Raw genomic sequence first — 22543 nt, 5'->3', positions numbered from 1 at the left:
CATAAGAGCCCCGGCCTCTTCCGTGAATCTGGCAGATAAGTGGCAGCTTTCCTTTCTTCAAATAGCAACGTGCTTCAGTTTCCTTTGACAAAGAACCTGAATCGAACACCAGAAGCCAGATAGTTTATACCCCAGCCTTGTCTTCCAAAATATAAGCTTCATGTGTGGTTAACATGCAACTTTACATGCGAGGCATTGGAATCATTACCTCTTCCTGCCTGTTTCCCACGGCCACCTCCAGCCCGCTCTCCGGCCTTCTTTAGGGGAACAAGGGTGGTGGCCTCCCTGCCTCCAGCTTTGCCTCAACTAAATCCCTTGACCATGATACACCCACACTCATTTTCTTCAATGTCTATTTCCATATTTCACTTCCCTGAACACAAAGGTATCATGGAGCTACTAACGTCACTTTTCCCAGGAGTTTTCAGCAGCCTGGTGGCAGGCGTGGAGCCAGCAGGAGGCTGGTGTCTTGGTTGGGATACCCTCAAAAGCAGACCCTGAGACAAGGATGGGGGAGCTGGGTTTCTTTGGAAGGAGATCCCAGGAAGCATGGCGTGGGAGTGGAGAAGGGGCCAGGAAAGCAGAAAAGCTGGTAAAGTGTGCGCTTGTGGGCAGGCCTCCCTGGGGACGTCGGGGCGCAAGCCCACGGCACCACTGAGAGGCTCCCCGGAAGACACCTCAGAGCTGTCTCACTGAGGCCAGGGAGCTCGGAGCTTAGCTATCAGCTCCCATCCCTTATGGCTTGAGGGCTGCTCCTGGGCCTTCTTCTGGCCTGTCTCACTGTATCCAGAAAATGTCCTCGGGTAGAGGGACAGAGGGTGAGTGCAGGAACCCTCTGCAGAAGACCCGGGGCGGGGGAGACTGGGGGTACGGGCCAGCTCCGACAGCTTCTCTGCAGCTAGATATCTGTATATACATATGATTTGTAAAACAAAAATAAGATCTTAACTATGCCTACTGATATTTCCTGCTCAACTCTCTTGGACATCTCTCCATGTGAATAGATATATTCTGTCCCCAAATGGTCCATGGCTGAATAGTATTCCACTGGGAGGGTACATCTCCATCAGACATTTGTTATTTCTAATTCTGGTTGACATAAACAAAGATGTGAGGAACGAGATGGATCTTCCTAAAGCACGGCTGTGCGCATCACCCCTCACTTCTCCCCTGCTCGAAACCCACCAGTAGTTCTCCATTACCTACAAGGTGACGCCTAAATTCCATAGCTTGGCACTGGAGTCTGACCTGTACCTGCCTGGGCTGCTGGGACCTCTGCTCTCTGCCCTGCTCCTCCTCCACAGCCAGACAGTTTGACCCACAGGATTGTCTCAGGTCCTGTCCATTCCCGCATCTGAGCCTTTGCTGGGGCTGTGTCCCCAGCCTGGACAGCGTCCTCCCTCCCATGATGCTTGGCCCCCATGAAGTGGCCAAGTCCTCTCTTTTTCATTGTCGCTGGGGCAGTCTTGTATTTCTGCTCTCTTTTCACGGGTACGTTTTCACTTCCCAACAATGCTGGAGCCAGTGACCAGAGACCACTCTGTGTCTCCAGGGTCCAGACGGCGCCTTGCACACACAGGCACTTCCTTGATCAAGGTTTGTTGATGGCGAGCACGATGGTTGGTTTTCTGTCTACCCGGAATGAGGGTGGAGATGGAGCGATGTGCCTCTGTGCTCCACTCACTGGGGCCCTTGTTGATGGCTATTGAAGCAGTGAGACCCAGGGGGCCAAGTGCACTGCTCCCAGCCCCCTCCCCCACAGACAGGGACCGAGGAAGGAGGAGGAGGTGGGAGTGGTCTTCCTGGTTCTAGACTCCAGGACTGCCAGGAAGGGGCACTGAACCCAAGTGGAGGCTGGGGGAAGGGCAGCTCAGGGGGTGCTAATCCCAGCTTCCTGTCTGGATTTTCCTTGACTGCTGCTCTGGGCCTATCTTAGGATGGTCACAGCTGCCGAAACAGATCTCCCCCTTCACCTGTTCTCAAGCCACACAGACCTTGCTAACTTCCTGTCAGAAGAATGCATGCTTTGGTAACTTTTCCAGTAATGGGGGACAGTCCTGAGAACAAGCGTGCTGAACTCATCACAATCCTCCACCTCTGAGGAGCAGTGGCTCACCTCGGCCAGGAATCAGGGAGCAAACCGCCGCGGGGAGAGACCAGGACCCGGCCAGGTGTTTCCGGCCAGAGCCCCGGCCTCTTCGTTGAATTTGCCCGGGGCTTCCTTCCTTGGTAGGCTCCAGAAACCATTCTGTCCGCAGGCGCCCCTCTCTCTGGCTGACAGAGTGACAGGGAGCAGAGCCCCTGCCCCCAAGCCCGCTCCTACAGGATTCTCTATTTCTTCTGAACTCGTCCGCTGAGTCAATCGGGCTCTGGGACTCGGAAACGAGCCTCCTCAGCCACTCACTTATTCATTCGACAAACATGCCCTCTCCCCCCCAGGCCCAGAACTGGGGATGAGCAAGGGTGGGAGGGGCAGGGGGATAAGGCCCGGTGACCTGCTGGAGCACCCGCGCAGTGGGGTTGGAGGTGGACATCCGGCGGGGGACCGGCCTCCTGGGGGTGGGGAGGGCGCCTCGGGAGGCGACGGGGGTGGGCTGGGGCGAGGGAAGGGCTGCAATTTGGGGCGGGCCTCGCGCATGCGTGTGAAAAACACTCGGCGTCGGTCGCGTCGCCAAGGTAACCTTGACCCGCCTGCCATGGCCTCTGGGGCGGGCGGGAGCTGGGGTCGCTCCGCACCGCAGAGTGCAGCCCCGACGGTGAGGGCTGAGCCGCGGAGCAGAGCGGTTCTGGGGGGACGGCGGAGTGGGCAGCGGACCCCGGGCGGGCGGGAGCCTGGAGGGGGACGTGGCAGCGGGGAGGAGAGAGACCTTAGGCGAGAGGAGGCGGCTTGACCCGGAGCGGGGAGGCCGTGGGGGCGGGGGAGAGCCCGGGCCCTGCAGGGTTAGGGCGGTGACTCTCGGGGAGGAGGTCGGGGCTCGCGACGTGCCCCGACTCCTTCCCGCCTGGCCTGGCTGAGTCTCCCCCACACGCCCCAGCCCTGGGTGACCGTCCTGCAGCCCCTCGCGTGGGCCGTCCCACCTCCGCCCGCGCAGCCGGGCCGCGTGAAGGAAGGTGAGACTCGGGGCCACCCCCGCATCCCCCTCTGCCCCACACATTCTCTCGGCGTTCCCTCCCCGCCATTCCGCGCCCCTGGAGCTGGGGCGTCGGGGAAGAGGCCTGGGGACTGGGCAGGGGTGGCAGCGGGGAGGGGAGCCCCTGCACGGGCTTGCAGAACCCGCGTACCCCAGATCTGCTGGAGCTGATGATGCTGCAGAACGCGCAGATGCACCAGCTGCTGCTGAGCCGCTTGGTCGCGGGGGCGCTGAACCCTTGGCCTGCCCCGCCCGGCCCGCAGGTGCGTGGGGGTGGGGCCACTGTCGTCGCTCCCCTGCGGCTCCAGGGGTGGGGAAACACCTAGGGTCCCCCCTCGATGAAAAGGACTGGGTGACCGAGGAGCAGGAAGGCCGCCGCACCTCTCTGGCCGGGGCTGTTTGGTGTATATTAGGTATCAGGCAGTATCAGGCCCATGCCAGCCTCCATGGGGGACGGGTTGTCCCCACACCTAGACCACCTGGCTCTTGCTTTCAAGGAGGTTTCCCTGCAGCGCATCCCCCACTGGACTTCAGGCCCCAGGAGCGCAGGCACCATTGGACCCCGTGGATCATAAGTGCCTGGGATCCTGGCCTGACACTTTTTAGGCTCAGTTGATATTTGCTGAAGAAGTGAATCAATACATGAGTGGTTATAAATACACGGCAAGCTGTGGAAAGGTACAAAGGGCAGCACATACCTGGCTGGGGGGTGGGGAAAGGCTCCTTGGAGGAGCAGGGAGCCTTAGAACCAGCCCTTGAAAGCCAGGGAGGGTTTCCACCCTTGGAGGAGGCAAGAGGTGTGTCCACCCTCCAGGCTGGCAGGGCAGAGTCAGGAGCCAGGGTGGAGGAAATCCTGTGCTGGTGTGTGTGCTGAGCCTCACTCGGCCAGCGCTGGGCGTCCTGAGAGGGCAGGAGAAGCGAGGGCTGGGTGGAGAGAGGATGCTGGCCAGCTGGGTGGCAGCGGAGAGGGCCTCAAAGTGTCCAGGCACAGGGAAACCCTGAGAAGCTGCTGCCGCCCCTCAGCCCCAGGCCACCAGGGGGCCCTTGGGGTTAGCACCCACCTCACTGATGGGGCACAGGGGGGCCCAGGGGCTGGGGGTGAGGGCAGGGGCAGCTCGGTGGACTCCTGGCCCCAGCTCTGAAGCACATCTGGAGTCTTCCAGTCCCTGCTCTGCCACTTATTAGCTGGGTGACCTCAGATAAGTTGCTCAACCTCTTTGGGCTTCAGTTTTCCCACCTACAAAGTAAGGAACAAATGTCTCCAAAATGCCTTGCTTGCATGTAGTAAATGCTCAATAAACAGAGGCCACTGTTGTGTTGCACATCTGGAGGAAATCACTTAGGCGGGTGGAGGCGTAGGTGTAGGGCCAGCCTGATCCTGTACCCTCATTTCCCCTCCCTGTTTTGCACAATCCCCAGGTCTACCTGGAGGGTTGCCAGGAGTCATCTGAGGAGGAGTCTGAGGAGGAGGAGGAGGAGACTGAAGGGCCTTTGGTGTTTCATCACCACTACCTGCCCTGCCTGGTACCCTCCCCAGGCCCCCTGCTGCCCTGGTCAGCCCCCTTCCTCCTGCCTCCCCCATGTCAGCCCCACTTGCAGGATGTGCCCAGGATCCAGCACCAGCCTCCTGCCTCCAGGAAAAGGGAGGTGTAAGTGAGGCTGGGGGCTCTGGGTGCTGCCAAGTTTCTGCTCGGGGGCTGGGCTGGAAGAGCTGTCCAGGGGCTGGAGATTCTTGTGGGTGATACCAGAGTCACCCCTGGGCCTCTGATGGGGGTCTTTCTGTTCTCTCCCCCTTCTCAGGAGAGCTGTGCCCCCACCTCCACCCCCCAGTGCCACAGGGACTGTGGGTGCTGATGTACCCCCAGCTTCAGGTAGGGCTGGGTGGGTGGGCAGTGGGGCCCCAGCCTTGCGGGGATCAGGAAGCCAGGAGGGCCATATGCCCTGTGGCCGGGCGGTGGGGGTCCTACTATCACTGCTGTAAACAACTGTCCTGTCCCCTTCCTTTTTCCTCCTTGGGGTCCACTGAGGCAGGAGGGAGTCAAGCTGAGGGTGCTGTCTCCCCAGATTACTATGATGCCGAGAGCCTACCATGAGGACAGATGCCAGCCTGGGGACTCACACCATCTTGTCGAGCGGCTGGAAACAGCCCCGGAGCCCCAACCTGCCCCTCTATTGTTGGCCCCTCTGCGCCTTCGGCCAGCAGCCCCTCTCGCTCCCTCAACCCCAACCAGGCCCTCTGCTGGGTGAATCCTCTCTCCACCCCACTGAGATCATGAACCGGCCCAATCTCTGCTCTGGAGTTAGAGCTCCTCAGAGCACCGCCAAGGGCCTGGCAGCTACGCAGGCCCGACTCTGCCCTACTGTTTCCTGCCTAGACCAGACTCCCCCGCCCCACTTCCTCCACCCCTCTCTCTGGGAGGACAGGGTCTCCTTTGGGCCTAGTAATGGAGCAGAGAGGAGAGGAGAGGAGGGGACTGCATCTGTCTTCCATAGCTTTAACGTCCCTGTGAGGTGGACAGAGGGGCCCAGCGTGGTGGGGGAGAGGCCTGACTGGGCAGGGCCCTGGAGCCAAGCCGGGTCCCCTGGGGCCCCACCCTCACCCCAGGAAGCCACCTCTGTTGGCAGAGAGATCAGAGTGGTGTCCTGCTCTGACCAGGAGTGGCCTAGGTCTTGGAAGGCCAGGAGGGAACGGAGTGTCCTCCATCCCACCGGGCCAGGGTGTGTTTCCCCCACCCTCCCTCGGTAGGAATTAGTCACTCAGGGCTGGATGAGGGTGGGTGTCTGGTGCCTGGGCTGGAAGGAGGCCAAGGGAGACATTTGGGAAGAGAAGTCCACCCCAGTGGGTTCCCCTTCCCACTGCGTGTTACCCCAGGAGGAGACATTGAGGGCACAGTGTTAAGTCCAGGTGTTTGTTGTGTTCAGGCTAGAAAAGGAAATGTCCCCAGAGTCCTCTGCTGCTTGTCATAGTCCTTCAGGCAGGGCTAGACCACAACCCCGAGGCGCCACGCTGAGTTCCAGTGACCACTGGAGTGGTGGCCATGCCACTCACGCAGGCTGTGGCCGGAAGGCCCGTTGCAGCCTCACCCAGGAAGCGTGCACCCCGTAGGAGCCAGTCCGCCTCTGCCGCCAGCGCTGGCTGAAGACAAAGCAGAGCAGGATGGACAGCACAAACAGGAACAGCAGTACCGACACAACTACGATGATGACGACCATCTGGCTGTCCTGCGTGGGCTCTGGGGAGGGAAGAGGCAGTGGTCCTAGACATCCCGTGGTCCCAGGGCCCAAGGGGAGAGGAGGCCCACCCATCCCTGCCCACTCATCCATCCTGCAGTCACCCTGGGTTGCAGAGATGAGTAGCAAATGGAGTCTGCCCCAACAGTGTTATCTGGGAGAAAGGTGGCCTGGGGTCCAGGCCTCTGTGAAACTGTGAGAGCAGATGTCCCCCTGCCAGCAGCCCCTAGAACCAGCACGCGGTTGCTAGACACCATGGTCTGGAGGGTGGCACGATCCAGGCTGAGCCCCTCCTCAGGCAGAGCTGAGTGAGCTTCATGCCAAGCTCCCTGAAGGCAGGGGACGCCTTGACCACCCAGAGTCACCAAACGGCAGAGCTCTGGGGACCTTCGGGGTCAGTCAGGACAGCCTTCTCATTTTAGGGAAGAGCTAAGGCCAGAGAGAGCAGGTTGACTCTGTCAAGGTCATGAAGCTTGCTAGGGCCAAGCAACTAGTTGAGCTCTCCTGACCTCAGGAACAGCCGAGGTCCAAGCTGGGGACTTGGCCAGAGCTTCAGGGCAGGGAGGGTAAGAGGGAGGCCTGGAGGAAGTGTGGGTGCTGGGCGTTCGCATCCCAAGCCAGCGAGAGTGGGGCTCAGGAGTGTTCCTCCCCCAAGGGGCTGAAAGTAAGTGCCCTCTCTCTCCCCCGTGTCACTGGGGGCCTCCTCACCGTAGACCTCGAGCATCTGGGGATCCGAGACTTTCTTAAAGATGCTGCCACCTCGAGACTCCAGGTCCAGCACAGCCAGGCAGGAGAAGTTGGAGTGTTTGTCCTCCCTGTGAGCTGTGCTGTTGAATGTGGCCGTGGCCTCTTGGGGAGCAGGATTTTCCCCCCCAAAGGTCTGGGTGTGCAAGGTCTCTTTGCCACGGAGCAGGAAGAGGGTGAGGCTCTCAAGGGGTTCCACGGCAGGAACCCTGCACTCGATGGTGAAGGACTTGCCCACGACCACCCCAGGGGGCTGCAGCTTCAGCGTGACCTGCTTCGGAGGCTCTGCAGGGGACAAAGGAGAGAGGTCTGGTCAGGATGGGGGTGCCATCCCAGTAGGCCCCACCTGGCGCGGGCCATCTATCACTGCGGTGTTCCAGGTCCCTGGCTGGACTTGTGGGAGAGGCAGTGGCCTGGGGCCGGGGCTGCTTGCGTGGAAGGGGAGGAGGAAGGGAGCGGTTCGGGATGAAGGGTGGGCTGCGTGGTAGTTTCACAGACGTCGTGGTTTCAAGAATGGACGGGACTGGTCAGGTGTTTACAAAGAGAAGGTCCAGAAATTGTACAGCCACCTGGAAAGATATAAAAGTTTGGGTCTGTCTCCCTCCCCTCCAGAAATTAAATACAAATTTCAAAAATTAAACAATTGGATAATTATGTTGAAAGAGGCTTGGAAGAGAGTGCTCATTGGAACGGGGCACTGGAGGGACTAAACTGTGAGTCTCCGTTCCTAAGAGGTGGGGCCCGGAGCCAGGCCTGCCTTGGTTCTCCAGGGTCAGGTTCATGGCCACTATGATTCCTCACCTATTAGAAAGGGCCTGCGGGGGTACCGCGGGATCCCTCTTGAACTAGAATACCTCGTTGCCTTCACTCAGCCCCAACCCTCACCCAGTAGAATATGTTGAATTTAGGATGTCTTTCCATCATCTGGTCCCCTGATGCTGGCCATGAAGAGGATCCAAGTGACACCCTTGGAACCAAGATGTTGCGAGAACCCTGTCCCCGATGGAAGGTTTTCATGGCTCATGAGCAGGTGTGTGTGTGACGGTCACACATGTGCCATGGGTCCCTCAGGGGAAGATATAAATACCAGGAGATACCTCAGCCTTCTCTTCCTGAGGTGAAGGGGCCCAGCTCTCTTGGGGTTCCCCCACTTTTGGTATGGGAGCACTGGGGTGCTCCAGTGACCAAGCTAGGAGGAGGCCATGAAGGCTGTGCTGGGAAATGGCTTCGGACATGAGTGAGCCTTGGTTAGATTGTCCTCCCCTGAGCAAGACTCAAACTCTGGGCTACCTGCTTCTGAGAGACCAGCGAGCTCAAGGCATCCTGCCAAGAGTGCGAGCAGGTTCTGCACTCCCTGGCCTGGTTTTGTCATCCCAGGAGCTCAGGGAGGCAGGGCCGTGATGAGCACCCAGGAGCAGTCACAGAGTGGCTTTGGGTACGCCCAGTAGATGCAGGTTCTGCCCTGGGGAACAGCAGGGCCCCTCGGCACAGCCACTCACTGTACACGGTGATGTTGAGAACTCTATGCTGCTGCTCCCCGGAGCACCTGAAGTAGCAGTACAGGACCACGTCCCGGGAGATGTTTGAGACCAAGTAGTACTTCCACCGAGGTCCTTGGGACAGTAGAGTCTTATTTAGGGGGGTCTCCAGACCACCGTTTTCAGGCTGGTCACAGTTGGTGCTGCAGTTGACTTCCCGGTACTCCTCGGGCTCAACCACCAGCGTCTCCGGCCACGCGTGTACCTCAAACGCCTTCTCGCCAGACCCTGGAAGACCGGAACACGGGGCAGTGGACATCCCTGCTGCCCTGCCCATGGCGTTGTCTGCTGCTGGCAGTCAAGGGTCAGGGGCCCAAGAAGAAAGGCTGTGGTTGGCCCCTTCTTATCCTTCCCCCTTGTCAGGCCTCACCGCCCCATGCCCCACGGCCAGACCCCAGACCGAGGAGGCTGCCTCCCGGCTGCGGCCTCCTTCCCCCGGCCTTTCTGCCCAGCAGCCGGGATCAGCCTTCCTCCTGCTCCTGTCCCATCTCCATAGAGAGAGATCCTGCTTGACCTTCGAGGTCAGCCTAGATGTCCCCTCCCCCACACAGGCCTCTCTGTGTCCCCTGTGGCCCTCCCTCCTTTCCTTCCTTCCACACGCAACTTTGGGACGCCTGCTATGTGCCAGGCCCTGGGCTAGGCTCTGGGCATGCGGCGGTGGTCAAAGCAGACCAAACCCTGCCCGCAGAGCTCCTGTCCTAGTGAGGGCGGCCGACAGTAAGCAATGAAGAGGACAGCCAGCCAGTCTGGTGGCGGTGAGTGCCAGAAAGGGACAGGAGTGGGTCCAGTGCCATTTTAATGGCTGTGCTCAGCAAAGGCCTCACCCTGACGTGGGCAAAGACATGAAGGGGGTGGCAAGCCCTGCAGATATTGGGGGGCAGTGCTCCAGGGAAAGGGAACCGCCAGAGCAGAGACCCCCAGCTGGGAATATGCTTGGTGCACAGGAGCAACAAGGAGGTCAGGACGGTTTGCTCGTGAGGAGGAAGGCAGGAGAGAAAGGTAACAGGACCACCTCGAAATGATTATATTCATGCTGATGCACCCTCAGACACCGTGCAGCTTCTAGAAGGCAGGGCCCTGGTTTTGCATGTTTCCCTTCCAGCTCAGCACAATGCCCTGCGCATGGCAGACACCCAGGGGTGTCTGATGCATGAAGATGAGCCCTCAGTGCCCACCTGCACTCAGCGATGACCAGGAAGGTGCTCGATCCCGGCCAGCTGGGCCCAGCCTGTGCCCTGGGCTCCCACCTCACCCGCGCGTCCCCGCTGCCCCCTGCTCTCAGCTAGTGGCATATGATGAAGTGGCGAGAGGGCCTTTGTGGGGGGCAGCACTGGATTTGAATCAGAGTCGGCCATGTGCTGGCTGTGTGGCCCGGGGCAAGGTGCTTTCTTGCTCTTTGAAGAGCTGGGGTTTCTTCATCTGTCAAATGGGCTAACGGTTGTCATGAGGGCTCACTGAGACGGTGCTGGAAAAGCACCTGGCAGGTTGTGGAGACACGGGGTACTCAGCACGTGCTGGCATTTTCCTTCCTCATCCCCTTGACTCACTGAAAGTGCTTTCATTTTCACTTTGACTGCAGCCAGGTGACGGCCCCTGCCATCCCCGGGGCCCCTCTTGAAGACCAGCTGGGCACATACCCTCATCTTCCCTTGGACCCCAGCATCCTTTCACCCCCCCGAGGACCCCAGCCAGCCCACATTCACATGCCACAAAGCCCGGGGGCCTACTCAACCTGGTGTTCAAAAGGCCAGGCCCCCCAGCCACTGCCCCGGGGGCTGCAGGAACCAGAAGCCAGGCTGGCACAGGATCCTGTACCCATGGTAGGGTGGCCCCAGTGTTCAAAGCCTCAGCAAATTTAGGGGAGCGGGGCACCCACACCCTCTGGGCTGACACGGGCCAAGTCAGGACCCCCGGGCACCTGGCTCACCTGGGCAGCAGAGCAGGGCGAGGAGGGCGGCGGGCAGGCCCCAGCAACCAAAAGGGGCCATCTCTGGTGGTGTCCGCGGGCCCTGGGAAATGGCCGAGGGCTGTCTGGAGGGAGACGGAGGGCTCGGGTTAGGGAGTGGTGACCTGGAGTTGCAGCCCGAATCCCTGGCATTCTGTGAGCTGATGACTGCATTTCCTCTCATTATCTGAGTGGTCTTCAGGAAGCCATGTGCGCTGGCCAGCTGCCACTCGGGCCTCCAAGAATCCAGGCGGGAGAAGCCAGCAGCAGCTGATAAGCAGGGCATAACCCACCCTCCCGGCCTGCTCCCTGTGCAGGGGCTGGGGCAGGTGGTGGGTGCACACGTGTGGACAGGCATGTACATGCACACGCACATGTGTGTGTGTGTAAGTGGCATGTGTGCACACGGTGTTCGATGTGCTGAATGCGCACAGGGGAGAAGGAGTACCATGAACCCCAGATCTGGAGAACCCCAATCTCACAGGATACATTGTTGGAGTCACCTTGGGGAACAGAATATCCAAAGCCAGAACTCAATGAGGACTTGTAGTCCCCATAGCAAAGGGGACAGAGACCTTGGTTTTTCTAAGGAAATCTGGGCAGGAATTTGAGGTTTTCCTGCTAAATGCCCAGCACAAGCCTGGTTAGATTGAAACCTCTACTCAGTTTTCAACCTAAACTTGACCCTGACTCAGTTGATTCTGGGCCAAGAACTCTGGGCCCAGAGTCTCAGGAAATGCACCCTATACTAGTCCCCAGCAGCCCAGGCACAGACAGAGAATCGGGGTCCATCTGGCTGCAGCTCCATTTCCTGGGCCTGCATGGTGGTGTTCCCCAACCCTCTCCCCTGCCCCTAAGGGGGAAGCCTTGGTCTGGGGGGGTCAGGGCCTGAGAGTTTTGGTTTATTTCTAGGGAGGCAGCTTTTGTCACCTGTTAAGCAGTGAGTGGGTGAGAGAGGGATTTTGAGGCCGGGAGGGTCTTCCAGGTGGTTTGAAACCTCCACGTCCAGACTTCTAATCCCAGGTCTGCCTAAGCTCCCCTGCGACCAGCAGGGGAAAGGCAGGTCTCCTTCCCCCACACGGCGCTGGGAGGGCAGGGCGAGGTCTTGCCCTCCCCTTGATGCTGAGGCCAAAGGCTGTCACTACTGTGCTAGTGGTCAAGTGCTGCCATTGTCAGCCCGGATCCAGGGAAGTCCCTGGACAGGGCTACTGGACTTGGGAGTGGTGCCAGGCTTGCCAGAGAGAAGAGGAAAGAAGAGGGCAGAGCTGTGACCCCAGCCTGGAAGGATCTGTGCCCACGTGGGGCTGGCAAGATGCCGAGAGCAGGAAACACTCCTCCAGCTCAAGCTAGGGCTGAGGGGATGGCCCCGGGGGCTTAGACAAGGGGTGGGATGTGCAGGGGTGTTATTGTGGCAAAGACTCTGTGGCCACCACGGGGTCAGAATAATAATAATAATGATGATGATGATGATAATAGTGAACAATTACCATAGGTCAGGCACTGTTATAAGCACCCTATAAATATTAACTATTAATAATGAATCCCCTAGCTCTATGAAGTAGGTACTGTTATTGCCCTCATCTTACAGGTGAGGAAACTGAGGTACAGCAAGATTAAATGACTTGTCTAAGGTCACATACCTGGAAAGAATGCAGTCACTATGAGGGCCAGCCCTGGTGACTGATGGAGAGAAGAGGCAAGTGACAGCTCATCCGAGTGGCACGAGAGAAGGATTGTTAGGGGCCAGATTCCCAGGAGACCCCCAGGAGGGAAATGCAAGACAACAGAAGGCCCAAGGAAATTTCTAGGGCCTTCCTTGCCATGAGGGGCTGGCGGAAGGTGGGGTGATCCATGCCTGGAGAGCTCCAATCGGCTTCTGGAAGGGACAGTGTCTGGGAATCCTACCTGCAGGAAGGCCGCAGGGCCAGCCTGACTCCCTCCCCACAGGCGTCCTAGGGGCAGGCCCAGCTCCCACCCCCCACTTCCTCCCATCCCTGGGCACGGGCCGGGCACACAGCCATCTGTGCGTTAGAAATGTTTCCTGCCTTCTAACAGTTTGCACATCAAGCTCCCTCCCGCCCCTCTGGCCTGTCAGCCACGAGGGCAGAAGCTGAATCTCACGCACTGCTGTGTACACCTAGAGCAGGATGCTGCCCAAACACAGTAGGTGCTTTGTAGCTGTTGAATTGGTAGGCGGATGGATTAGTGAATGAATGAAAGAAATAGTCTGTCTTGGTGAACAACCCAAACAAACTTGGATGAAGACTTCCTTTTAGGTCCTGGGCATCTATCATTCTTGTTTGCTCAGTGTATCTTTCTCCTCCTACTGCTAACGTCTCTGCCCATCTCCAGGCTGCAGGGCTGGCTGCGCAGTATAGCCAAGGCTAATCATGGCAACTTACTCCTTGAGGATGGGCACCTGGAGTTAAGCTGGAGCAGAGGTTTTTCTGGGAGTTTCTGAACCAGAACTGGTAGGAACAAGCCCTCCCCTTTCTGGTCCTAACACTAGGCGTGCATGAGTCAAGAGGTAAGTGTCGATGAGGATGTGGAGAAAGGGAACCTTTGCACACGGTTGGTGGGAATGGAAATTAGTATAATCATTATGGAAAACAGAATGGAGGTTCCTCAAAAATTAAAAATAGAACCACCTTATATAGAACCACCATATATACCCACTACTGGGTATGTATGAAATCAGTATGGTAAAGATGTATTTGCACTCCCGTGTTTATTGCAAAAGCCAAGATATGGAATCAACCTAAGTGCCCATCAGTGGCTGACTGGGTAAAGAAAATGTGGTATATATACACAGTGGCATACTATTCAGCCTTAAAAAGGAAGAAAATCCTGTCATTTTCAACAATATGGATGAACCTGAAGGACAGAATGGCAAGTGAAATAAGCCAGGAATAGGAAAAAAAGTATTATATGATCTCACTTGTTTGTGGAATCTAAAAACGTCAAACTCGTGGAAAGCAGAGAGTAGAACGGTGGTTCCCGGGGACAGAGGGGAGGGGAGGGAATGGGGAGAAGCTGGTCCAAGGATAAAAACTTTCAGTTAAAAGAAATACGTTCAAGGGATCTATTGTACAACATGGTGATTATAATTAGTAACGTTCGTGTACTTGAAAAATAAAAGAGTAGATTTTAAGTGTTCTCACCACAGAAAATGATAACCATGCAAGACAATGTGTGTGTTAATCAGCTTGATTTAGCCATTCCACAGTGTATACATCTTCCAAAACATCATGCGGATATAAATATACAGTGTCAGCCCTCCATATCCGTGGGTTTTGCATCTGTGAATTAGACTAACCATGAATTGACAATATTTGGGGGAAAATCCCACAAAGTTTCAAAAAGCAAAAGCTGAATTTGCTGCACACCAAGTGCTACGTTGAACCCACATGAATGAAGTGGTGTGTAGCATTGTATGAGGTGTTCCCAGTGATCCAGAGATGATTTAAAGTATAGGGGAGGATGTGCATAGGTTATATGCAAACACTATACCATTTTATATAAGGGACTTGAGCATCCCTGGATTTTGGTATCCATGGGGGGATCCTGAAACTAATCTCCCACAGATACTGAGGGGTAATTGTATGATTTTTGTCAGTTTAAAAAAAAATTTCAAGGAAGACCGGGAGAGAGAATTGTATATGAATTCTAAACCATGAGAGAAGGTTTCAATGGTATAAAAACAACCCTCAAGTCAGTTTTTAAAAGAAATTAAATAAGGAGAAAAGCATAGAAAAAGAGGGACAAATGCAATATTTTAAAAGATGGTATTAAAAATTGCAAAGTGTTACAACACAAAACTCAGCTCTATGTTGTTTATAAGAGACGTGCCTAACGCATAAGGATATGGAATTGGCTGAAAGTCGAAGGATGAAAAGGAGATACCAGGCAAATAGCAACCAAAAGAAAGGCTGGAAAGCTGTATGCGTATCAGACAAAGAGGACTTTTCAGACAAAAACATGTATTAGGGATAGAGTGAGTGTCTAGATCAAAGAGTCAATTCACTAGGAAGTTACAATAGTTTTAAACTTGTAAGCACCTAGCTCAAAAGAACTACGAAGAGGTACAATTACCGTCACAATAGGACATTGTAACATACATCTCTTCATTTCTGATAGACAGAATAAAAATCAATAAATGAACAGAAGAACTGAAACAATTTCAAAGCTTGAGCTGCGTCTATAAATTAGAGAGTACAGATTCTCCAAGATGATGCATTTTAAAACCCCTATATATAATTTGAAAACACACTCTAAACAATGCATTGGTCAACGAAGAAATTGTAATGACACATTTATAAACTCCTAAAATTGAGTGATAATGAAAATACCATATTAACATTGGTGGGATGCAGCAAAAGTGTTACTGGGAGGGACATTTGTAGCTTTGAATGCCTGTTTTAGAAAAGAAGTCTGAAATAAGTGTTCAACTTGATTAAGTAGTCTAGAAGTTAGAAAAAGAACAACAAAGTAAATGCAAAAGTAATCCTAGTGCTTTGGGAGGTGGAGGCAGGAGGATCACTTAAGACCAGGAGTTTGAAACCAGCCTGGGCAACATAGCGAGATCCTATCTGTACAAAACAATAAAAATGTAGCTGGGCATGGTGGCGCGTGCCTGTAATCACAGCTGCTTGAGAGGCTCAGCTTGAGCCTGGGAGTTCGAGGCTGCAGTGAGCTTTGATTGTGCCTCTGCACTCCAGCCTGGGCGACAGAGGGAGACTCTGTCTCTAAAAAGAATAAATACATTTATTTATCTTTAAAAGAGCAGAAATCAATAAAATAGAAAACCAAACGTGGTACAGAGGATCAATAAAACCAAAAGTTCTTTGAAAAAAAAAAACCTAACAGAATGGGCAAGTCTCTGGTGAAATTTATTCAGAAACAAAAAGAAGGCACAAGTAAACGTTAGTAGGAATGAAAATGGAGACATAACCACGAGATTACAAAGAAGATGACACAAATTCAGAGAAACAGAAAGTAGAATGGTGGTTGCCAGGGGCTGGGGGGAGGGGAAAGGAAAATTGTTTAATGGGTATAGAGTTTCCGTTTTGCAAAATGAAAAGGTTCCAGAAGTGGATTGCAAAACAACATAACATACTTAACATTAGTGAACTGTACGTTTAAAAATAGCTAAGATGATACATTTTGTGTTATGTATATTTTACCATGATTAAAAATAAAAATAAAAAAGACTGTAAAGAATTTAGTAACAAAATAGGAAACAAAGTAGACCAAATTTTAGAAAACTATAACTTACCAAACTTAATTTAAGAAGAGATCACAAACCTGAATGGTTCTATAACTATTATATTAAAGAAATTGAATCAGAAATTTCAAATCTTCCACAAGGGCCAGCAAACATATAAAAAAATGCTCAACATCTCTAATCGTTAGAGAAATGCAAATCAAAACCACAATGAGGTATCACCTAACCCCGGTGAGATTGGCCTCTATCAAAAAATCACAAAACAACAAATGGTGGCAAGGATGTGGAGAGACAGGAACACTCTTACACTGCTGGTGGGACTGCAAATTAGTGCAACCGCTGTGGAAAAGAATTTGGAGATACCTCAGAGAGCTAAAAATAGAAATACCATTCGATCCAGCAATAGCACTATTAGGCATCTACCCAAAAGAGCACAAAACATTCTATGATAAAGACATCTGCACCCGAATGTTTATGGCAGCACAATTCACTATTGCAAGAATGTGGAAACAACCCAAGTGCCCGTCAATCCATGAGAGGATTATTAAAATTTGGTATATGTTTACAATGGAATATTACTCGATCATAAGAAATGACAGTGATCTAGCACCTCTTATACTTTCCTGGATTAAACTTAAGCCCATTATCCAAAGTGAGGCACCACAAGAGCAGAAGAACGGGATCCACTTGTACTCGCCATCAAATTGGTACTAACTGATCAACACTAGGGCGATCACATGGCAGAAATACTCTCTAGGGATTAGGGGGATGGGGGTGCAAATCTACAACTAAAGGACATGGGGAGCACTAAAGGGAGGGAAGGGCATGCCTTTAACCCGCACTTGGGTGAGGCAAAGACATAAAGTATAACTATAATGTTTGTACCCTCACAATACCCTGGAATAAAAAAAAAAAAAATCTTCCCACAAGGAAAATACTATATCCAGACAGTTTTATAGAAGTTTGAGTAGAGGTAATTCTTTTAAAATTTTTTTTATTTTCTATTTTATTTTATTTTATTTTTTTAGAGACAGGAGTCTCACTATGTTCCCCGGGCTGGCCTCGAACTCCTGGGCTCAAGATATCCTCCCACCTCAGCCTCCCGAGTTGCTGGGACTACGGGTGCATGCCACTGCACCTGGCTGGTAATCCCAATTTTATAAAAACTCTTTCTGAGAATGGAAAAAGTGGGAACACTCTCTAACTCTTTCTAGGAGGCCAGCGTGACCTTAACATCTAAAAGAGACAAGTACAGGACAAGAAAGGAAAATTAGAGGCCAGTTTCATTCATGAACATAAATGCAACAATTATAAGAAAAATACTAGTAAATCAAATCTGGCAGTGTATAAAAACTACAAGACATCACATTCGAGTGGGGTTTATCTCAGGTATGCAAGGATGGTTCAACAATAGAAGAAAAGCCTATGAAAGTTATCTATTATGTTGGCAGTATACGCTTTGAGGCTGTGTTTCCTCGCTTCTGCCCTCCTCTGATTTCGCTGTACGTACACTGGGTAATTTTGTGCAAGCCCAGACTCCCCTTAGGCTGCCAGTGTCCCCCCTCAAGCTTATATACCACATTTCTTTTTGCTTTTTGCCTCTGGGTCTTCTTCAAAGCTTTAGGAGCAATTTATTTGCCTGCTAGTGAGTCCTAGAAGTCTGGGAGAATTAAGGTCCCTAAGATGTAACCCTCACCCAGTGGAGGACAGAAGCCAGTAGATACATGTCCCAGCCTCCTTCTTCCCTGTGGGCAACTCTGGGAGGAGTCCTGCAGGCTCATCTGAGGACCAACAGGACGAGCTGCCTTAGCCTGGAGCTGCAACATCAGTCGTGCTCCTTGAAATGGGCTTTTCCTCCTATCCTGTCTCCTTCTCCCTGTTCCCCACTTCCTGCTTGCTGGAATCCCCTCTCAGATAACGTGCGTGAATCCAAGTCCTTGTTCCAGGCTCTGCTTTGAAGGAGTCCAAACTAAAAACGTACATTAACAGATTTAAGAAGAAAAAATATTTGATTATCTTGACAGATCCAGAAGAAAAAAAATTGATGACATTCAACCCCCTTTCATGATAAAAGCTCCTAGCAAATTAGAAGGAAACGTCCTTAACCTGATAAAGAAAACTGACATAAAACTTATATATTATTTTTAATGAGTAAATCTTAGGGAATTTCCTTTAAAATAAAGATCAGATAAGGATGCCCATGATCTATGATCCTATTTAACACTGCAAATGTCTTCCTAGACATTGCAGTAAGATTTAAAAAAGAAGAAGAAAGAAAAGAAAAAGAAAAGAAAAGAAAAATATGAGCAAAACCATTTCATATGGCTGCTTAGGTAGAAAATCCAAAAGGTTCATCAGGCAAATGATTCAAAATAATAAGAGATTTTAGCAAGGCAACTAGCCATACAATCAATATCCAAAAATAATTTGCCTTTGTGTATATCAGTAACACACAAAAATATAATTTTAAAAACACACCATTTACAACAATCAACAAAAAGTAGAGGCATAAATCTAGAAAAACATAGAACTATAAAACCTCTAGCAAGAAAATTATAGAACTTTATAGAAAGACATTAAAGACAATCTAAATAGATGGAGAGAGAGAACCCAATGTTCTTGGACAGGAGAGTCAATATTTTAGAGATGTAAATTCTTCCCTAAGATCTACAGGTTCGATGTAATTCCAATGAATCCCAGTAGGGTTGTTCATGGAAATCAAAAGCTGATTTTAAAGTTTATATGGAAGAACAAAAGGACCAAAACACCCCTAAAGAAGAAGAATAAGGTGACAGATTTGCTTTACTAGATATTAAGGTTTTCTATAAAATATGGTATATTAGTGTAGGTATAGGCATATCAACTGATAGAATGAACAGAATAAAGAGCCTGGAAATAGACCTATGCTTGTATGAAACTTTGATCCATGACGAAGGTGGCATTGTAGATCACTGGATAGAAGAAGAGTCTATTAAGTGATGCTGAATCAATTGACTAACCATATGGAGAAAAAGTATCCCTACCTCACACCAAATGTGGAAATCAATTCCATTTAGACTAAGGATTTATATATGAAAAAAAACTCTAAAAACTCTTTTAAGAAAATATAGGAGAGTATTTTTATGTCTTTGGGGCAAGACCTTAAGCAAGACCTCAAAATGTCCAGTCATAAAATAAACAAATTGATGACTTTGATTACATGAAGGACACAAAGAAACATTTCAAAGAAAAGGAAACGTGTCTAAACAAATCCAGGGAAATTAAAATTAAAACCATAATGGGATACCATTTTATATCTACCAGATTGGCGAAAGTTAAAAAAATCTCACAAGACCAATTGTTGGAGAGATGGTAGGTCTATAGGAACTCTTATAATTGCTGGCAGAGTGTATACTGGTCCTCCGGGAAACAATTAGGCATTATTTTGTAAAGCTGAATATTCTTATACCCTATAACCCACACTTCCATTCTTAGAGGTATACCCTAGAAAAACTGTCACACTCAGAACCAGCAGACATGTCCTGTGTTTACTATCTGTGTGATCTTGGGCAAGTAACTTAATCTCCCTGTGCCTTGATTTCCTCATCTGTAAAATGGGATTAATAATAATATCTTTCTCCTAGCGTTGTTGTACAGATTAAACAAATTAAATAAGTTAATATTTTAAAGCATTTTCAACAGTGCCTAGCACAATAAATGCTGTATAACTGTTTCATAAAATAAAAATAAATAGGCATAGCTGGGTGTGGTGGCACACACCTGTAATCCCAGGTGGGAGGCCGAGGCAGGAGGATCACTCGAGCCCAGGAGTTCAAATTCACAGTGAGCTGTGATCACACCTGTGAACAGCTTCTGCACTCCAGCCTGGGCAACATAGTGAGACCCTGTCTAAATAAATAAATAAATACATAGGCATGCCTATGTGATAAAGCACTTTAAAAAATAATTAAGAGAGCAATAAACACTCCAGAGGGCAGTTACGTCTGGGTGGGACTTACAGACACGGAGCAGATAAGTAGAGAAGGATTAGCAATTGTGTTGAGTGGCAGCTTCAGGGGTGTTTGTTATATTACTGTGTATTATTGGGGACGCGTATGTTACATATGCTTTTTTAGGTGTTACACAGTGCATTTTCCAAAAAGCAAACAAAGTGCAAAGGGAAATTCCTACATGTCTAGAAAGAAGAAGAGGCTTCCTGGGAATGTGAGCCTCAGGTCGGGAGAGACCCCTCTAGCTGAGGCAGGAAGGGTCCCACCGAATGAGAGTCATCAGAAACCCACGACGCCTACCCCGGAGGAAGGGGACGTCCCTAGCCGCGGCTCCCGTGGCCCGTGTGGGCCCACTGGTACAGAGACAGCCCCACATTCCTAAATCGGTCACCCGGATGGCAGAGCAGGAGAGGGAGGAGAGAAGGAGGACAACAGACAGGAAACAATCTCAAAGGTGGGCCCCAGGCCTCAGAGACCAGGCAGGACAGGAGCTTCCCGGAGCGTGGGACACCGAGCCGGAGGAATTGTGGTGCTCACTAAGGGGAAACTGAGGCCCGGAAAGGGGAAGGGACTAGAACTCAGGCCTTGACACCGACCCAAAGGCATTCCCCTCTGCCAAGCGCCGTGGAGGGGAAGGGAGAAGCTCAGACTTACCTCCGCGGGCTCAGAGAGGGCGGCTTCAGGCCGGCACCTGCAGGGTGGGAAAGCAGGAAGAGGCCCGTGGGTCGCAGCTGCCACCTGTTCAGCATTTGTTATTGCGGCTTCTCCCTCGTAACGAGCTCCCTCAGTCGGCTGTCACGTGCTTCCTGTGCCCCGGCTCCCACCCCGCGCGAACTTCATTTTAGCTCCACACCCTTTTCTTGAAAAAAATTGCGGTAAAATACACATAGTGAAAGTCTCCACTTTAATCATTTTTAAGTGAACAGTTCAGCGGCGTTGAGTACGTCCACGCGGTCCTGCAACCCCCGTCACCGCCCGTCTCCAGAACGCTCACCTCCCCAAACTCGAACTCCCTAATGCCCCCCCTTCCCCACCCCTGCCCCGGAAGCCCCCACAGCCCCCACTCCACTTTCTGCCTCTGAGTTTGACCCCTCTAGGAACCTCAGCTAGGCGGGATCATACAGTACTGTCCTTTTGGGTCTGTCCTATTTCACTCAGCAGAGTGTCCTCAGGGCTCATCCCTGACACAGCAGGTGTCAGAATTTCGCGCCTCTGTACAGCAGAAGAACATTCCATTGAAGCGCAGCGTGTCTGTCCCTTCAGCTGTCAGTGGACGCTTGGTTGCTTCCGCCTTCTGGCTGCCGTGAGTAACGCTGCTAGGGACACGAGGGTACAAACTCCTGCTTGAGACCCCGCTTTCAGTTCTTTGGGGAATGTGCCCCGAAGTGGAATTGCTGGATCATATGGTAATTCTATGTTTAATTTTTTGAGGACCTGCCGTTTCGTTTTCCTCTACTGCCCCTTTTGACGTGGAGTTTCTGCACTGGCTGGGGCCCTTGATGGACGAGGCAGGCCCAGTGCAACCGGCTCCAGGAACAAAAACACTTTTCTGTCGTTCTCTTATGTTTCAAGTTCCCAGCCAGTAAGATTTGCTGATGAGACAACTACAAGGCCTTACACTTGTAGGTGTAAGGTCGTCCAAGGGTGACAGGATAAGGGACACCCTACCGCAGATTGTGCCTAAGGACCCGCTGAACAAGCTACTCCCCACATCCTTCCTGTGCACAGGAGTGAAAGAATGACCAATATTAACCTCTAGCTTGTTATACTACTAAAACCTCCACCCTGGGAGAGACTTATCCACCATCTTTTTATCCTGTGACATATGTACTAGCATGATTTCTCACGGTGTTTGCATGCCCTGCGCTCCGCCCCAAACATGTGATGATGCTCACTCACTAGGTGCATTATCCATTTCACTTCTAGAAAAACCCCTGACCACGTTGGTCAGGGAGGCAGGTTTGAGGCAGGCCATTCCTCCCACCTCCTGGTTGATGCATCCTCTGCAATAAATCTCCTTTCTCCCTGGACAATCCTTGTTGTCTCTGTAATTGGCTTTCTGCGCAGCGAGCAATGGAGGGAACCCTCCTTGCAGGCCCATTAACACCAGGACAACCCCCCTCCTGTCCCCCTGCTTCGCGAGCATCTCAGAACTGAGTCTTCCCCGCTACGACCTGCCACTCCACGAAAACCTTCTATCGGTGACTAAGAGTCATCGCTTTCTCAGATCTCATCACAGCTGCTGCCTCATCTAGCGATTTTTAAAAAATTACTCTCGCAGAGTGACATTGTACAACCAAGTGGAAAGTATGGAAGCTGGACGCAGAGATGGGAGCCGGCCGGCCAGCAAGTCTCGCCCTCGAGAAAGGGTCTTGCGCCACAGGCCAGCCTCACAGCACAGACCAGTGACACTTCTGGCCTAGCAAAGTCATGAGTTAGGTCATGTCAGGGACCAACAGGACTGTCAAGGCCACGAATGCTGAGGGTCTGCCCACTTCCGTGCGATTTCTCAGTTTCTTCACAGCAGTTCCTTTTGGAATCTCCCTGTCATACCTGGCGAAGCCAAGCCGACGCAGAGTGCTGTGTGTGGGAAGGAGTCTTTGAGCGGCCCACGTGACTTTATTGTGTCGGTGGCGTCTGTCATAGACACAAATTAGGGTGGATGTCCCATTCATGACAATTTCTCTAGAAGTTAGTTATGTCCAGATTTGCCAATTTTTGGAGACAACCCCTCCTTTCCC

At 51.9% G+C, this 22543-nt stretch overlaps 2 protein-coding genes across 2 annotated transcripts; one reads left to right on the top strand and one right to left on the bottom strand.

Moving 5' to 3' along the window:
- Positions 1 to 2696: 2696 nt before the first annotated feature.
- Positions 2697 to 4985, top strand: PRR29 (proline rich 29). The gene is made up of 4 exons (XM_012660939.1): positions 2697 to 2756; positions 3036 to 3111; positions 3288 to 3394; positions 4932 to 4985. The coding sequence occupies exons 1-4, from the start codon at positions 2697 to 2699 to the stop codon at positions 4983 to 4985; spliced, it is 297 nt and encodes a 98-aa protein (XP_012516393.1).
- Positions 4986 to 5806: 821 nt separating this feature from the next.
- ICAM2 (intercellular adhesion molecule 2) lies at positions 5807 to 20541 on the bottom strand. Its single transcript, XM_012660862.1, has 5 exons — positions 20457 to 20541; positions 10572 to 10675; positions 8606 to 8872; positions 7071 to 7391; positions 5807 to 6364 (listed from the first exon to the last, which is right to left on the bottom strand). The coding sequence occupies exons 2-5, from the start codon at positions 10630 to 10632 to the stop codon at positions 6177 to 6179; spliced, it is 837 nt and encodes a 278-aa protein (XP_012516316.1). The 5' UTR covers positions 10633 to 10675; positions 20457 to 20541; the 3' UTR covers positions 5807 to 6176.
- Between the last annotated feature and the right edge of the window lie 2002 nt (positions 20542 to 22543).

This window comes from Propithecus coquereli, unplaced genomic scaffold (genome assembly GCF_000956105.1).
Source record: "Propithecus coquereli isolate 6110/MARCELLA unplaced genomic scaffold, Pcoq_1.0 Scaffold119, whole genome shotgun sequence".
NCBI lineage: Eukaryota > Metazoa > Chordata > Mammalia > Primates > Indriidae > Propithecus > Propithecus coquereli.
The sequence above is the reverse complement of the archived record's forward strand: the minus strand, read 5'-3'. Positions and strand labels throughout refer to the sequence as shown.

What these genes read in the sequence shown, in the direction of transcription:
- PRR29 (XM_012660939.1), top strand. Translation starts at nt 2,697, where the DNA reads ATGGCCTCTGGGGCGGGCGGGAGCTGGGGTCGCTCCGCACCGCAGAGT. An exon ending in GCCGGGCCGCGTGAAGGAAG is followed by an intron (nt 3,112 to 3,287) that starts GTGAGACTCGGG and finishes CGCGTACCCCAG; the next exon opens with ATCTGCTGGAGCTGATGATG. An exon ending in CTGCCCCGCCCGGCCCGCAG is followed by an intron (nt 3,395 to 4,931) that starts GTGCGTGGGGGT and finishes CCCCCTTCTCAG; the next exon opens with GAGAGCTGTGCCCCCACCTC.
- ICAM2 (XM_012660862.1), bottom strand. Translation starts at nt 10,632, where the DNA reads ATGGCCCCTTTTGGTTGCTGGGGCCTGCCCGCCGCCCTCCTCGCCCTG. An exon ending in TCTCAACATCACCGTGTACA is followed by an intron (nt 7,392 to 8,605) that starts GTGAGTGGCTGT and finishes TGTCCCCTGCAG; the next exon opens with AGCCTCCGAAGCAGGTCACG. An exon ending in CCAGATGCTCGAGGTCTACG is followed by an intron (nt 6,365 to 7,070) that starts GTGAGGAGGCCC and finishes TTCCCTCCCCAG; the next exon opens with AGCCCACGCAGGACAGCCAG.